The sequence below is a fragment of the Thamnophis elegans genome, chromosome Z (assembly GCF_009769535.1).
Source record: "Thamnophis elegans isolate rThaEle1 chromosome Z, rThaEle1.pri, whole genome shotgun sequence".
NCBI lineage: Eukaryota > Metazoa > Chordata > Lepidosauria > Squamata > Colubridae > Thamnophis > Thamnophis elegans.
The window spans coordinates 57,655,692-57,673,393 of NC_045558.1; the positions used below are offsets into that span (position 1 = coordinate 57,655,692).

Here is a 17,702-nt window from a genome sequence, read left to right on the forward strand (position 1 = left end):
GCAAGCAGCACGACCCACAGCTAGCCCAGGAGCAGTAGCCGCCACCAGCCACCCCATTCCCCCATGGCTTGCTATCACTCAGGCCGGAGGCCAGGCACGCAGAGGCGTGGTGGCAGTGACAGCAGCCAAGCAGCAACAGTGCTTTGGTGAACACTGAGGGAAGGAAGGAATGAAAGAGGCTGCAGGTTCATTTGCCCCTGATTACGTGACTTCCTTTCGTTCTCTGCTTCCCGAACGAGTGAATGAGGCAGACGGAGAACAAAAGGATTGCGTAGCTGAGGCAAATGGGCTTGCACTGCAGCCTCCTTCCTTCACAGTTCACACGTTTGGGCGGGGGGGGGGGGGGCTTTCTTGCATGCCTTTGAAGAAAGAAAGAAGGCATGCGAGAAAGCCCACCCTCCACCCCCACTGCCCGAACGAGTGAATGAAGGAGGCTGCAGGGTCATTTGCCCCTGGCTATGCAACCTCCTTTTGTTCTCTGTTCCCTGAACGAGTGAATGAGGCAGACAGAGAACAAAAGATTGCGTAGCCGAGGCAAATGAGCCTGTACTGCAGCCTCCTTCCTTCACAGTTCACACATTTTGGCAATGGGGGAGGGCTTTCTCGCATGCCTTTGGAGAAAGAAAGCGTGTGAGAAAGCCCCCCTCCCCCACTGCCTCTCAGAAACGGGGCGATTGGTGAGCCATTCAATCAGTGAGCGGCGGGCAGGGAAAGTATGGTGCAGATGGGCGGAGCGAGCAAGCAGCAACCGTATGGGCAGGGGAGTGAGCAAGAAGGGGCAGGCGGGAGGGAGCATTCGGGTACTGTCCCACCGGATGAATGAGTTCTAAAAGGTAAGGTAAATTTGACAAACCCCTTCTGGAGTCCAGGTGCAAACCAGGAGCAACCTACCCCTGGCATGACATACCTTGGTGGGCATGGCAGAGGAAGGTTACTGCAAAATCCCTATTTCCTCCCAATCAGCTGGGACTCGGGAGACAGAGAATAGATAGGGTCGGTGCCAGTCACAGTTAGTATTTACTGGTTCTCCGAACTACTCAGTTTCCTCTACTGGTTTTCCAGAACTGGTGAATACTACCTCTGATTCATTTGGATTGACTGCTCCAGCCAATTAACACCACATCTGAGACACACTACTGACTCATACTTAAATGGCCCACCAGAATACTTAGATCTCTTTCACCGTGGCACGACAAAACCGCGCTACGCAAAATAGCGGAGATTAAATCGCGTCGCTAAAGTCGCGATGTCATCACCGCGCGTCATCACCGTGGGGACAACAGCGTGGTGACAGAAGGGCGTTCTACATACTTCGTTCTTTGCCTCCAAAGGTAGCCCTCCTCCTCCAGCTGACAGCGGCAGCGGGCACGGGGCAAAGCGGGCTGCCCAGCAGCAGCAGCCTGCGGGAAGGGTCCAGCACAGCCACGGGGGGCAGCAGGAAGCCCGCGGGGGGCCCGAGCAGGGCCGCCGACGCTGGCGGCGGCGGAGGACGCAGCAGCAGCGGCGGCTGAGGCTCTCCCGGGGCTGGCGAAGCAGGCTTGCCTGGCAGAGGCAGGCCGCCCTCTTCTTCCTCAACAACATCTCCTTGGATGGGCGGCCGCCGCCACCGGGCAAGCCCGCTTCGCCGGCCCCGGGAGAGCCTCAGCCGCCGCCGCCGCCCGCCCTGCCTCTTCCTCCGGGGGAGGCGCCGGCGGCGGAGGCCGCCCGTCCAAGGAGATGTTGTTGAGGAAGAAGAGGGCAGCCTGCCTCCGCTGGGCAAGCCCGCTTCGCCGGCCCGGGAGAGCCTCAGCCGCCACCGCTGCCGCGTCCTCCTCCACTTCCTGCTGCCCCCCGCGGCTGAGCTGGACCCTTCCCGCGGGCTGCTGCTGCTGGGCAGCCCGCTTTGCCCCGTGCCCACTGCCGCTGTCAGCTGGAGGAGGAGGGCTACCTTTGGAGGCAAAGAACGAAGCATGTAGAATGCCCTTCTGTCACCGCGCTGTTGTCGCGGCGGTAGGGTCGTTTTTTTCTTAGCGCTTCGGACGCCGCGGATTTGCCTCCGCACTTATGTTGGCGCGGATAAGGGCATCACGGTTTTGTGGTGGAACCCTCTTTCACAGGCATTACTGTTGAGTCACTGACTATCTTGTATATGGATCTTGTATCTGAAATCTGTTTTTTCCTGTTTAAGTGAAGGGCCTTACTTTTCTTGTCTCTGAACATCTGTTGAATAGGACCCAATGTTCAAGTCTATCAACAGCCTTCTGAAATTTGAGTCTATCTTCCAAAGTGTTAGAAATCCCCCCCGCCCCCAGCTTTGTGTTATCAGTAGATTTGATTCAATCTCTTCAAATAGAATAGAATTTATTGGCCAAGTGTGATTGGACACACAGGTAATTTGTCTGGTGCATATGTTCTCAGTGTACATAAAAGGGAAAATACATTCATCAAGAATCATAAGACACCACACTTAGTGATAGTCATAGTTACTAAATAAGTAATCAAATCATATTAGGAAACAAATAAAATATAAATCATAGAGATACAAGCTACAAGATTATAGTCATAAATGGGAGGAGATAGGTAATAGGAAGGATGAGAAGAATAATAGCAATACATTAAATAATTTGAAAGTGTTGTGGGAAATAGTTGTTTAGCAGAGTGGGTGGCATTCGGGAAAAAATGGGGTGTTGGTTCTTACCTGATACGCCCCTTCTCTGGGCAGGTGGAGACAGCAGTCATGCATGCGTTAACTCGTCAGTAACCAATAGAATTGAATCTACTAAAGTAATGTCATCGGCTCTGCGGAGCATGCTCCCACTTTTCCTGACGAAGGAGATTAGTAGACTGCTGTGTGTGACAAATCGCTTTCTCTCCGGACTCAACCAAAAATGCTCACTGTACACCCCTGTGAGGTAGGCCAGAATGCTAGGATGGGGATGACCGCTGTCTCCACCTGCTCAGAGAAGGGGCGTATCAGGTAAGAACCAACGCCCCATTCTCCTAAGTTGGTGGAGATAGCGGTCATGCACGGGACCTACCAGAGCTGGCGTGTCCCTGGGAGGGCATGAGACTGGCCTAGGAGCTGGAGGACGGAAGGACCTGCTGGAGCACTCGCCATCTGAAGGCTGCATCAGCCGATGCATACCTATCTACCTTATAATGTCTGATAAAGGAATTAGGGGTAGCCCAGGTTGCTGCCTTACAGATCTCCTCCACCGAGGCCTGTTGCGCCCATGCCGCTGACGTGGCTGTGCTGCACGTAGAATGAGCTGTAATGTTGGGTGGAGGAGGGAGATGATGCGCAATGTAAGTTTGCGCAATGGCTGATCTGATCCAACGTCCAATCATGGAAGGAGAAGCTTTTAGGCCCTTGTTGGTCGGATGAAAGGAGACAAAGAGGGCTTCACTGTGTCTGAAGGCAGCCGTCTTGGCGATGTAAGTTTTAAAGGCATGCCTGACGTCTAGTTTGTGCCATTTGCACTCCAGACTGTGAGATGGAGCCAGGCAGAAATTTGGAAGGGTGAGATCTAGAGAATGATGGAATGCTGAATTCACCTTCGGAACAAAGGTGGGGTCAATGCGGAGAACCACATGGTCTGGGTGGAAGAAACACAGCCCGGATGGAGAGGGCCGCTAACTCTGACATCCTCCGTGCTGATGTTATGGCCACCAGAAAGGCAGTCTTGAGGGTGAGGTGGTGCAGAGTTGCTGCCCTGAGGCGCTCAAAGGGCGGTTCTGTAAGGAAGTCGAGGACCTTGGTCAGATCCCAGGAGGGGAATCGGTGTATGACAGGAGGACAGATATTGGATGCCCCTTTAAGGAACCTGTGGACGTGAGGATGCAAGGAGAGGGGCTCATCTCGGTGGAGGGAGAGAACTGAGGAGAGGGCTGCCACCTGCTGCGGCAAGGTATTCGGAGAAAATCCATTATCAAGACCCTGCTGCAAGAATTCAAGAAGCTGGGGTACTGCAGCTTTCAATGGGTCTTCCCCTCACCCCAGGCACCACGTTACAAAAGTCTGCCATGTAGATTCATATATCCTATTGGTAGCTGGGCGGCGTGAGGCTTGAATGGTATGGATCACAGTCTCGGAAAGGTTATCAGCCCTCAGGACCGCCCGCTCAGCCTCCAAGTGGTTAGGCGTAGCCAGGCATAGCCTGGCCGTGGTATTGTTCGTCCAGATCAACACATGTGAGTTTTGGAGAAAGAGCTGAAAGTGAAGGAGAGCTAGATGGATGGCCCTCAACTCTAGCCAATTCATACTGTGTGATAGGTCTGAATTGGGCCAAAGACCCTGCACTACTTGTTCCTCCAAGTGAGCTCCCCAGCCCGTGAGGCTCGCGTCTGTTGTTACCACAAGACGTGGAGGGTCCCTGAAAAGAGAGCCCTGAGCAATGGCCGGGGAGATCCACCATTCCAGAGATGACAGGACTTCCAGGGTCAGGAGGACCTTCACTGAGGAACAGCTGCTGTTGGTCTTCTGGAATGGCAGAAGAAATCACTGGAGGCAGCGGCTGTGAAGCCGTGCCCAAGGGAGAATGGAGAAGCAGGAGACCATCTTTCCCAGCAGTTGAGACAGCTGGAGAAGAGGAACCCACTGCCTCCTCCGTACCTCTCTGGCTAACTCCCTGAGACTGCTCTGGCGGTCCTGGAAAAGAAAGACTTTCCCCTGGGGTGAATCTATGAGGGCTCCCAGGTGCACCAGGAGAGGAGTGGGGACGAAGTGACTCTTCTCCTGATGGATGGAGAACACCACTTCCTGTAACACCTAAAAGGTGTCCTGGAGATCTCTGAGGGCCTGGGTGTGTGACCTGAACAACAAGAGGATGTTGTCCAGGTAGCAGAAGATTTGGATGGGCCTGGCCCGCAGATGTGCGGCTACGACTGACAGAAGTTTTGTGAAAACCCTTGGGGCTGAGGACAGCCCGAAGGGAAGGGCCCGATATTGGAAATGGAGGCCTGCATGGACAAAGCGGAGAAACCTCCTGTGCCATTTGTGGATGGGCACGTGGAGGTAAGCCTCCGTCAGGTCCACTGATATAAGGAGATCGTGTCTGCAAACACTTTCTAGAATTGATAGGAGAGAGTGCATCTTGAATCTCCTGTATCTGACGAATTGATTTAAAAATTTTAGGTCGAGAATTGCCCTCCAGCCCCCTGAAGACTTTGGCACGATAGAAAGATGAGAGTAAAACCCCTGTCTCTCCTGGCCTGGAGGCACAGGCTGAATGGCCCGAATCTGGAGAAGGTGGTGAACGGCCTGTTCTACCAGGAGCCTTTTTTGATGGTCCCTGGAGATAGGACACGGGACAAAGTGGTTCGGAGGGCTGGAGCGCAAGTCCAGGAGAAGGCTGAATCTGATTGTGGACCTGACCCACATGTCATTGGTGATGTCGTCCCAACGATCGGCGAAGGCTGCTAGACGCCTCCCTATTGGGAGATCCTCCAGGCAGTCACTTCTGCCTCTTAAAGGAACCATTGGAATTGTCCTTGAAGGGCTTTCTGGGCAGGAATCTCTGATTGTTCCTGCCTGATCTATAGGAAAAGGATGGGGCCTGTCTAGGAGGGGCCTGTCGCTGGGGACGGAAGTTGGAAGTGCTACCCTCCTGGCCACAAAACGACTGCCTACGATAAAAGGATTGGTTCCGACCTTCCTGCTTTTTAGTGGCTGGTTGCAGAACCTTCCTCTTATCTTTGGACTCCACCAGAAGGGGTTCTAATGGAGGTCCAAAGAGAAGGGATGCAGAGTAGGGAGAGGATGCAAGCCTCCACTTGGCCCATGCTTCCGCTTGCCACTGCCTCAGCCAGATAAGCTGGCGGGTAGAGATGGAGGAGGCAATGGCTTTGGAGCCAAAACGTGCTGCGTCCAGGGAGGCATCTGCAGTGTATTCTAGGGCAGCCTTAATCTTATTGATGTCCCTGCGAGCCCTAGAATCCCTGGCTGGAAGGCAAGCCTGAAGCTGTCTCAGCCACAGGAGAGCGGATCGACTAAAGAAGGAAGCTGAGGTCCCGCCCTAACAGCCCAAGCTGAGGCCTGGTGACCCTTGACCAGAGTTTGCTCTATCCTCTTGTCCTCTGGATGTAGGGCTTCCTCCGGAGCTGCTGAGGCCACGTTGGGAGAGGAGAGGGCAATTACCGGCAAATCAATAGAAGGTACCTCTAAGGTACCTTGGCACGGTCAGGAGCGACGTTGTACAGACACTTGTCCAAGGCATTGGGAAGGGTTGCGGTACCTGGAGATGCCCACTGATTCTGGACAACGTCCATGAAGAACCATGGTGAAGGAATCACCTCTTTTTCCACCGTAGGCTGGATGAAGAGCGGATCGGTGGTGTCAGTCTTGTCTGCTTCCGCACTCTGGGATGTTTTTGGGGCTGGGATGCCTGCAATTTTCTTTGCCTTAAACAGGAGAGAACGAAAGACAGCAGGTTTAAACAAACCGACAAAAGGAGGGGGGTCAGGTGAAAGACCCTCATCCTCTGAGTCTCTTGCCGGGCGCTCCTCTTCCCCGAAGACTGACTGTTGCCTGGAAGTGCCAGGTAGTTCGTGTGACGAAGAAGCCGAGAGATCACCATCCCTGCGCCTGGAACTAGAAGAAGAGGTAGACCTGCGAGAAGCAGAACGGTTAGAAGACCTGTGTTTAAGGCCTGCCGCAATACCACGCTCAATGGCTTTGGAAATTATGTCTGCCATGCCTGGTGAATAAGAACAGCATCGGTGTGAAGAATAAGAAATATTTCCCTGGTAGAAGGGATCCTCAACAGGAGTGATGCTCCTGTCACAATCCGAATCATCCCCACTATTGGCCAATGTAACTGTGCCTATAGCATCCTCAGGCTGCAAGATGGATGCAGCAGGAGAGAGGTCATCCTCTGAATCAGAAGAAATTTCAGGGGAAGGAATAGAATGAACAGGTCTATGGGCCTGGAATATGCGAGGTCTCAGCGTGCTTAGTCTTGGATCTGGCCTTCTTAGCTGGAGCCTGAGGGACCCGGTCTTCCTCCCTAGGGGCTGGTTCCTGCACTTTCCCCTGAACAGGCCTTGGCTCCATGTGAGGAGGCTCAGTGTTTTCAGCAGAAGCAGGTCTGCGCTTGCGACCCCTAGGGGCAGGGAACTCGATATCAGGGGCAGAGGCCAAGGGCAGAGGAGGCAATTGAGGCTCCGGAGGGGGAGAGGAGGCCATAGCCGTTACTCAGTGTTAGTTTGTTGCTTCAAAATGGCCACCAGAAGTTTTCACGCCAATTCAATGGCCACTGAGGCTGCAGAGCCCATGGGCCGAAGCTATAAGGTAGCCGAGGCCTCGTGGTGAGCGTGAGTGGGTTAGGCCCTGTAGCAAGGATTTGGAGGCTCACTGCTGTCCTTGGAGTGACAAACTGAAGCCCAGGAGCTGGAGAGGCGTTCCGCAGCTGCCGGCGAATTCTTCGGCTCTAATTAGGCTCCCCGCTATGTCTGGACACTCCTGCCGGCAGCGGCAGCAATTAGCAGCAAAAGCGGCAAGGCAGCAACCTGGGAGTCCCCTGCTAGCAATAGCAGTAGCAATAGCAGTTAGACTTATATACCGCTTCATAGGGCTTTCAGCCCTCTGTAAGCGGTTTACAGAGTCAGCATATTGCCCCCAACAACAATCCGGGTCCTCATTTTACCCACCTTGGAAGGATGGAAGGCTGAGTCAACCCTGAGCTGGTGAGATTTGAACAGCCTGCAGAACTGCAGTCAGCTGAAGTAGCCTGCAGTGCTGCATTTAACCACTGCGCCACCTCGGCTCATGCTGCTGAGAGGATTAGGCTTCCCTTGGCTAATTCAGCAAGCTCTGCTGAAATCCGATCTGGCAGAAAGCCCGAAGGCTTTTAGAGGCTAAACTCCACGAGGGGCGGCAAAGTTCTCTAGCCCAGAGGCTTTAGAGAGTTAAACAGGAGCCCAGACTGGAATATCAGTTTAAAGAAACAATTTGCAAGCGAATTTAGAGAAAAGTCAATTAAAAACCAATCAATCAATCCATTTTAACCAATTAATCTAGGAGAGAGCGATTTAACACAGCCAGTTCAATTGAACTGAGTCTGAAAAAGTGGGAGCATGCTCCGCAGAGCCGATGACATCACTTTGGTAGACTCAGTTCTATTGGTTAGAATCCCAAGAGAGTGGGTGGCATACAAATTTTATTAAATTGAAATATTAAATTGGTTACTGACTGAGTTAACCCATGCATGACCGCTGTCTCCACCAACTTAGGAGAACTGTCCTTTTGTCTAGGTTTTTTTTTTTTTTTTTTTGGTGTGCAGTGCCCTATAGCATTGTTTTGAGGATAGAAGTTGAAACAATTTATGTCCAGGATGTGAGGGGTCAGTAGATATTTTCACAGCACTCTTTTTGACTCATGCAGTATACAGGTTTTCGATGGAGGGCAGGTTGGTAGCAATTGTTTTTTCTGCAGTTTCAATTAACCTTTGAAGTCTGCTGTCATCCCTGGAGGCCATCTTCAGGGCTGCCATATTTGGTGGATGGGCATGCTGTGGGAACTGGGAGGAGGGTTGGATGGCGACGGGGTGAGATGTTAGCCCTAATAACATTTTTTCACTGAAGTCAAAGACCTTTAGCATGCACTTGGAGAGGTGTGACTGGGAAACAACTCCAGTTAGGATGGTGATCTGATTGGACCCCATGTGATCGACATGTGGGTGCAGGAGAAGGGACTTTGACTTTCCTTTGGGCGGGGAAAACTCAGAAGACATCAGATTCAGGTTTTCACAAATGTGCCAATATGACATCTATAATAAAATGGGACTTTGAGGGAATGCCTACCTTGGAGTCTTGTTTGGGGGTGTTACTTGAAACCCTGACATTAACCCAAATCTCCTTTAAAAACTCAACCCAGCTCTGCAGGGTGCTGTCTAGGATCCTGAGCTCCGAGTGCTCACCTGATTGCCAGGCGGTGCAAAGACTCAAGTAAGATGGAGGAGAAGACAGCAATTACAGTGTTCTCATCATCACTCTAAAGTCCTATCATTCACAGGTTGTTGCTGCACTCCCTAAGGAAACACTACACCCTTGCCACTCCTTGGTGCCTGATGAGTGAATGCTGGTCAAGGTATTTCAAGAACTGTTTGACTCCTCACTGGAAGAGCCCATTCCAGATCCTACCAACCAACACAGCCGTAAAGTGCCAGGGCCTGCCTTCCTGGATGCACGTGTAGCACTGTAAGAAAGTACCCACCACAGACAAGGAACCAACATGGTCACATTCTGTTGGCCAATCCAAGGCAAAGCTGAAGCTTTGCCCATCAGGGAGGCAAGTGTAGTAACCTCTGTCCCCGACCATCGTATATTTTGTGCTCCAAACAGCATAAGATCTGCACAACCTATCTGTTGGAGGCTTCTCTACTGGAGGCTCAACATCATCTAAGAGTAACTGCCTGTATTAGAAGTGACCTGGTGCCTGTATTACGGACAATAGTTGTGTTATTGTTGCTTAGCAGCTCACTCCATTTTTTTAAAGCAGTACAACCTTGAACCCAAGCTATTAAACCAAATGTGGTACCCATCATGCCCGAAATGAAAGAGGACGCCTAGAGAATTCTCTGCTACAAAAACACAGAGATGCCACATTGAAAGCCCCATCAGATGATCTTACCACAGATACCTATTTGAATCTGGTTGAATCCTATTGTACTGCACATGCCATGCATAAATTAACTGAACGCTAGGCATGTAACTATGCAGGTGGTAGTGATAAAATGGAATCTACGTTTGCAAAATCAGTATTGAAAATGTAAATAGTCATAAATAGGCCATAAATAGTTTCATTCAATTTATGCCAGAAAAATTCTTTCCCCTGCTATACATGAGATAAGCACAGACTCTGTAACAGCCCTTCCATCTCTGTTTCTGCTTCACCCTAGTAGGATATAGTTACTGTAATTTCACCATCAAAGCCACTGCTCTTTGGAGGCCATTCCCTGACAGCACTCAATTTTGACCCTGTGACTTCTCCATCACTGATTATGACCACAGAAAAATATTAAGATGTCTTCCTGCCAAAAGAGCCTCCTGTACATATTTTCCATAGCACAAATACCCTTGTTATGATCATAAAATTTTATTGGATTATATAGTTCCAACATCCAGAATTGCTCAAATCTGGGCAAAATCTTATGCAGTCTGGCCACTTGAACCACTGTATGTTGCTTTGCAAAAAATATCACTAATAAATGTGGATTTTATGGCTGCAGCAAACAAATTAAAATGACTAAAAGTGGGGAAAATGATCCCCTCCTCCCTTACCTGAAGCCTCTAGCCAAAACAAACTTCCCCCAGGTTGGAAGGGAAGGTGTTATGTGAGTACTATGTTCCCCGGACTTCTGTTGCTTGAACCTTGAGACCTTCATAGCTCCACACTACTTACTACCCACCCCTGCCGGTCCTGACATTTTATCCAACACTACATCCCTGTCTAGTGGCTGGAATTGATTCTTTAGGACTCTCATTCCCCAATTAGGTGTCAATATGCTGTGGGAGCAGTGTAAAAGATTTTCGCTCTTTCTTGAAGCAACAGCCAATACCATGGCAGCAGAGTTTGAAATAGTTGGGGCTGAGAATTCTGCTATGAGAACCATAGACTTGCAGAACAGGTTAGCTCTTGATATGATGCTTGCAAAGGAGGGAGGAATCTGTAAATGTATAGGTACTTCAGACTGTGTGTTCATCCCTGATGGAAATCGTAGCCTGTTTGAAAATATTAACAATCTTCGTCAAGCTGTAAAGACTTACAGGGAAAGTGTCAGCCTCTGCTTCGCTACTGCTTCGGCTGCCATTGAAACAGGGAGGGGGGGCATGGTATTTGGAGGGGAATCATTGTTGTGCTGGAGGAAGTTTCACTGAACTGACCACCTTACTGTGCATGTCGAAGAGGAGTCTTTCCCACCAAGGCCAACGGTCCAGCATTCCATCCTGGTGATGCCTTTCGAAGTTATCTCACACCTGACATTTGGGAGAATTATGATTGGACTGTGCACGGGGATGCCAAGGGGAGGGGAATGAATTATACAATATATTATTCGCTTTCGCGCCTAATTAACCAGACTTAGCTTAGCTTTGCAACTGTTCATTTATAATTAGTAAAAATAAACTTGATTTCAACAAATGGAGTCCAGTGGTTTTCTTTCCTGATTACTGAATGAAGAAATGCTGACAGAAAGACCTATTATTTCCTATGGGTCATTTGACAACAAGGGGATCTTTGGATCACTCTCTGGCCTATTTCCCGGTGTAGGAGGAAATTTTTTGCTGTTTTTAATCTCCACGGGGAGCTCGTTCCAGAGGGCTGGAGCTGCAACAGAGAAGGCGCTCCCCCAGGGAGTCGCCAGCCGACATTGGCTGGCAGATGGGATCCGGAGAAGGCCTAGTCTGTGCGATCTAATCGGTCTATGGGAGGTAATTGGCAGGAGGCGGTCTCTCAGGTACCCAGGTCCGATGCCGTGTAGCACCTTGAAGCGAGTCCAGAGACTAATGGGTAGCCAGTGCAGGTCGCAGAGGATAGGTGTAACGCGGGTGTACCTGGGTGCACCCACAATCGCTCGCGCAGCTGTGTTCTGGACTAGCTGACGTCTTCGAACACTCTTCAAGGGCAGCCCCATGTAGAGCACATTACAGTAATCCAGTCTTGAGGTCATGAGGGCGTGAGTGACTATCTGAAGGGCCTCCTGATCCAGATAGGGTCGCAATTGGTGCACCAGGAGAACCTGGGCAAAGGTCCCCCTGGTCACAGCCGACAAATGGTGTTCTAAAGGCAGCTGCGGATCCAGGAGGACTCCCAAATTGCGAACCCTCTCTGAGGGGCATATAATTTCACCCCCCAGCCTGAGAGATGGAATACTTGGCCAATCTTTGGGAGGGAACATCAATAGCCACTCGGTCTCGTCAGGATTGAGTGGAAGCTTGTTCATACCCATCCAGACCCTGACAGCCTCCAGGCACTGGCACATCACTTCTACCACTTCACTGAGTTGGCACGGGGCGGACAGATACAACTGCGTATTGTCCACATATTGATGGTATTTAATCCCATGCCGGCGTATGATCTCCCCCAGCAGCTTCATGTAGATGTTAAATAGGAGGGGAGACAGGACCGAACCCTGTGGCACCCCATAACTGAGGGGCCTTGGGGTCGACCTCTGCCCTCCGACCAACACCGACTGCGACCTGTCCGAGAGGTAGGAGGAGAACCACTGAAGGACGGTGCCTCCCACTCCCGCAACCGTCGCAGAAGGATACCATGGTCAATGGTATCAAAGGCTGCTGAGAGGTCAAGGAGCACAAGGATAGAGGGGTGACCCCTATCCCTGGCTCGCCAGAGATCATCGATCAGCACGACCGAAGCAGTTTCCGTGCTGTAACCAGACCTGAAACCCGACTGAAAGGAATCCAGATAATTGGTTTCATCCAAGGACCGTCGGAGTTGAAAGGCCACCACTTTCTCAACAACCTTCCCTACAAAGGGCAGGTTGGAGACTGGACAATAGTTGCTCAAAATGGCTGGGTCCAGAGAAGGTTTCTTCAGTAGGGATCTCACCACCGCATCCTTTAGGAGGAGCGGGAAGTTTGAACTCTAGAATGGGCAACAAATAAACATAATATAATAATGAAAAGTCAGGCTACAAACACACAAACACCACTAATTGTCACCTACAATAACTCACAATTCAAACACTCAAATTCATTATTAATTCAGTACAGCTCATAATGGATAATTACATTGCACTTTCTCAGGAACTGCCCATACCAGCATACAGACTATTAACTAATAGATTATCACAAACAGATTATCACAAACAACAAGAAACAATATGACAATTATGCAATAATATGACATTCCCATGTTAACCTGCAACAAACCTAGGTGTCTACATTTTCTCCACATTTACATCAATAGCACCATCACAGGCCCTAATAAATACCCACATGGTTAGAGGCATGCCTCTATATAACATAATCTGCCAGCAATGTCCTTCTGGATTCCAAATGGGGCAAGCTTGATACAAAAGTTTGATAGCAGGACTCAAAATGAGGACAAAGTAATATAAGAGCATTTCAACCTCCGGGCTCTGGGGGAGGAGCCTGTCGCCGACGGGAGCTCAACGGAGCTCCTCTCAGAGTTCTGGTCTGTATATCTTATAAGATCTATAGATATCTCCCCTTTCTGGCAGAAAGGGGCAGGGAGAAGGTCAGTCGTTAGGATCTCTTTGTAATTCACAGCCTTTTTTTTCCGCTGTGAATGGAGAAGAGGTTCAACATTAGCTGAGCTTTTACTCCAGCCAGTTCTTCGCAGCTGCTTTTTTGCAGCCCTAGGCAGGTTGCCCCCCCCCCCCAGGACAAAGCTAAGCTATTTAAAAATTAATCCGGGCGGGGACCATTCCTGAGGAATTTCTTCTATTATTATCCAAAATACCAGCTTCAATTTGGTAAAAGGCTCCCTTTTCTAGCTGCGTCACAAGATGGCGATCTTATAGCTTTTGTGTTTGATGTGACGTACTTAGTCAGCCCTACTCTCCTGAAGGCTTCTCCGTATTAACTGTTAAAAGATTAACTGAGGGGAGCAGAGACTTTGATTGTTGGCTTGCTTGATTGCTTGTTTTTATTTTTTATTTCTTTGGAATGGCTCCCAAATCTAAGCAGAAGCGCTTCCTTAATAACACATCTCAAAAAATTGCTATGAAGTCGCTGCCCTTGCCTCCTACGCCCTCCACTGGAGATTTGTTAACACAAGAATTTCTTCTCAAAACGCTTAATAATTTCAGACAGGAAATTAATCAACTGATATCGGATTTATATGATCAATTTGATGCTAAAATTGCTCAAGCAAAGGAGGATATGATCGGAGTAATGACAGTTATGACAGATTATATTGCTGAAACGGAGGATAAATTGGAACTTTTGGAAGAAACCAACTCTAATTTGACATCCAAAATCCAAACGTTACAACAGGAAATTGAAAATGCTCAAAAACAACTTGTCATGATAAATTATAATAAGACTGCGTTTGCAATAAGAGTTAGAGGACTGCGTGAAAAGGAACAGGAGAATTTGAAACAGATCTTCTTTGAGGCTCTTAGCCGCTCGGTGGGAAGTCCGGGACTTAACTTTGATTGGCAGATCCAAAAAATTTACCGCCAGAATTCGTGGGTAGCAAAACAGCGACAGCTTCCGAGGGACATAATTATATATTTCACCACAAGGGAATCCAGAAATGTGATAATACAGAGGCTTTACAACAAGAGGCTGAGAATTGATGGACAGGACTTGATTGTTTTTAAAGAAATACCATCTCAAATATTAAGAGCAAGGAGAGACTACATTTTCTTAACTGAAGAACTCAGAAATTCTCAGATTCCATACAAATGGGAAGTCCCGGCTGGCATTACAGTTACATTTGAGAATCAAAAACATCGCTTTAACTCTGTCTGTGAAGCCCGAGAATTTTATTACAAGACTTTGAAGGCGGGACTTCCTGATTCATCCGGACCTGGAGAGAGACAAGGAGAAGGAGAAGACAAGCAGCGGGACACGTGGCCACAAGGCGGAGGGTGTTGCTTTCCTCTTCCGGAAGGGCAGAAGAGTAAAGAATAAAGACTTAGCGATGCTTTTAAAACTTCATGATTTCTGCCTGGTATAAAATGGAAAAGTTGTACATCGATGATGAGATATGGAGGCTGAAAGAAGCGCTGCTGATTGTGGACATATATTGTATATAAGATTTGTTTGAACTCTAACTCAAATTGCGCATGAATTATTTTCCTAGGCGAGGAGAGCGGAGATCGCGATCTTCTTGAGTTGTGGTTTGGGACGAACGGAGTTGGGAGCTGCGTGGGAGATGGAAGGGTAGCGAAAGCTTAACTAGACTACTTGGGGCTAGAATGCAAGCTGATGTTTGTATGAATTGCTATTTCAATATAAGGTTAAGAAAGATTAGTCAGAGAGTCTCCAGGAAGGTGGAGTAAATATGTGAGGAGCAATGGACGCGGATAAAATATATATGTGGACATGGGTAAAGGCAGGGTGGAAGGTAAAAAATTTACACGTGGATGTGGGTAAGGACAGAATGGGAGGTGTTGGAAATGAAAAATGAAAGAAGTACTTGAGTTTAATGGTTTTATAGAAAGGTTTGGATATTTGGATAAAAAAGAGATAAATTAAAGGTCCGAATAGATAGATAAAGCAATGAGACCTTTAGTTGGAGAACCCCAATTGATTAACTTACCTGGCTCTAATAGAGTTTGAAACCCTGCAAGTAATAAAATAACCGAAATTTGGAATGAGGCACATTGTTTAAGATTTACAGAGGATGGGAAGCTGTGTTAATGTAGCGGGTTTATTGATCTTTCTTGTTTTTCTTTTTTTTGTGTGTGTCTTTTTCTTTCTATTTTTTTCTTTTAACTTTAAAGTTAGTTGGTCTTATTACACTCCAGTGCTTGTTAAAGAATTATGCCAGGTATGGGACCTGGGAAGCCGTAAGGGGGTTAGGGAGGGGGGATTATAGGGGGGAGGGGGGAGGGTGGAAATACAGTTTCAATTCTTAGAACAATAAGAATGCACTTGTATACTGTTGCTCGCTTTTCTTTTCTTTTTTCTTTCATTTTCTAAAAAATAAACTGAATAGATTAATTGTAGGGATACACCAAAGTGAGGAGTAGAGGGAAAGAAGAGGGAGAAGTAAAGAGGGAGTGAGAGGGGAATGTAAGGAGGGTGAGATGGAGGGAGGGGGAGATGTCTGAGGGGGAAGGGAAGTAGAAGAGGGGAATGTTGGAGGGGAGAAATGAAAGTTGGAGGGGGAGAAGAAAGGGTGTATGGGGGATTGAAGTGTTATGTTGGTTTTTTTATGGTGGATTTTTTTTCCTTTTTTTTTGTTTTTTTGTTACGCACAGTATATAAGTGATTGTATAAAATGAAAATGAAATAAAAAATATGGTAAAAAAAAAAAAAAAAAAAGAGCATTTCAACCTCCCTGGATTCTACTGCACATCACAAAGTGACCATTTTGGAAATAAAACACTTTAATCACACAACAGAGAAAAAAATGGCTGAATTCATATATGTCAAAATTACAACTTAATTCATAAAGTATTTGTAATCTGTTTTACAGATCTGTAACATGAAGTGAGCTATACTTCATGAAATCATATCCTTTTAACTATAATTTACTAAACTTTGATAATCAAAAAAGGCACAACCAAACTTCTATTTTTTAGCTAGTCTAAGTCAACATAGTTTACTCTAGGCATCTGATGAATTTACTAAACTTTGTTAATCAGAAAATGCATTAGTAAACTTCTATTCATATTTGTCATATTTACAAGGATTTGGGAAAATAAAAACCTTTGGGTCCACTCTGCAGGATGGAATCCATGCTCAATTGCTGCATTCTCTGCTGGTAGTCCAAATGCATCCCATCCCATTGGATTTATCACCTGTGCAAAAGCAAAAAAAATTGTTATTTTGGCATTTTCTAGAGTTTCATGGCTCAAGATAATGAAACATGTTTGCAAATCAGCATTTTCACTCTATCATAAAATCATACAAACTATGCTTGTCACCTACAATTTCACTTTATGTATAATGCATAGGATAACTTTGCCTTCTTTTTCCAGCTTAAAACAGAATATGCCAAGGATTCACTTTGTCCATAATCCTAAAGTAACTTACAAGGCCTTTTTATTTGTTTAAGTAATCCTCTGAAAAGAGAAGCCAAGGGAAGCAACTGGAAAGCCCTTAAGGACACCTTGGTCCTAATAAGACAGGTGCTAAAAAATTGTGCTCACTCTAAATTCCAAATCAGACTATTACCTTGATTACATGCATGAAAGAAAAACAATTTAAAGTGATAATAGACTATTCAACAGTAACCATGTCTTTACTACTCAGTAGGTAGATAGGTTTCCAAATTATCAGCGATTTAGATGATATTATTAACAAATGAACAAGATCTTACTTCCTCTTTTTAGAATAAAAACTGAAACCTATTTTTACTAACAATGGCTGCATGACTATGCCATTTGTAACACAATATAAATGAATAGCACATTTTTCTAGCTATTTTGATGGTGTGGTATTATGTTTGTTATATAATAAAGCAAATGTATAGTAGAGAAGGGATGCAATAGTTACCTATCTGAGAAAAGAAATTAATTATCAAACAAAAAAGAGAAGTGGAATTCTGTGAAATGTGAATGTTATTCAAAATAGAACATCAAATGTTTACTCTGCATAATAATAACAAAATACAAAGAACAGACAAAATGGATATAGAACCTCTTGCTTTTAATGTATATTCAACATAATATAATTTAACAATATTTAAAGTGTTATCATTACACAGAACTCTGTATCAGATAATAGGAAATAATTCAGGTACAATTATTTCAAACTTAGCTGCACAATTTTTGATGCAATAAGTCAAATCAATCTGAGGACATGTCCATTAAGTTAGGAATTTCCACAATTTACAAACAGCTGAGCTTTGCAAGAAGCTCTTAGCTGTTCAGAAACCAACATGTACTAGTAATGTATTGGGAAAGGGGCATAGCTAATTGTTTAAAATACTTTAATATTCTCTAGTGAGTAAATTGGCTGGAATTCCAAAAACCCACCACCGTACAGTCTCAGTTAAAATAACACAGGTAAGATATACTGTATGCATAAAGGTAGTCATCATCTTACAACCATGACTGAGTCCA

General features: G+C 46.9%; 1 protein-coding gene across 3 annotated transcripts in view; it reads right to left on the bottom strand.

Annotated features, from left to right (window-relative positions):
* Nucleotides 1–17,702, bottom strand: part of LARS2 (leucyl-tRNA synthetase 2, mitochondrial) — a 144,931-nt gene that overhangs the window by 105,432 nt on the left and 21,797 nt on the right. For all 3 annotated transcript variants that reach the window (XM_032237751.1, XM_032237753.1, XM_032237754.1), the window contains one exon: nucleotides 16,345–16,436. In XM_032237751.1, the coding sequence (XP_032093642.1) occupies nucleotides 16,345–16,436 (92 nt within the window). The remainder of the gene's footprint in view (nucleotides 1–16,344; nucleotides 16,437–17,702) is intronic.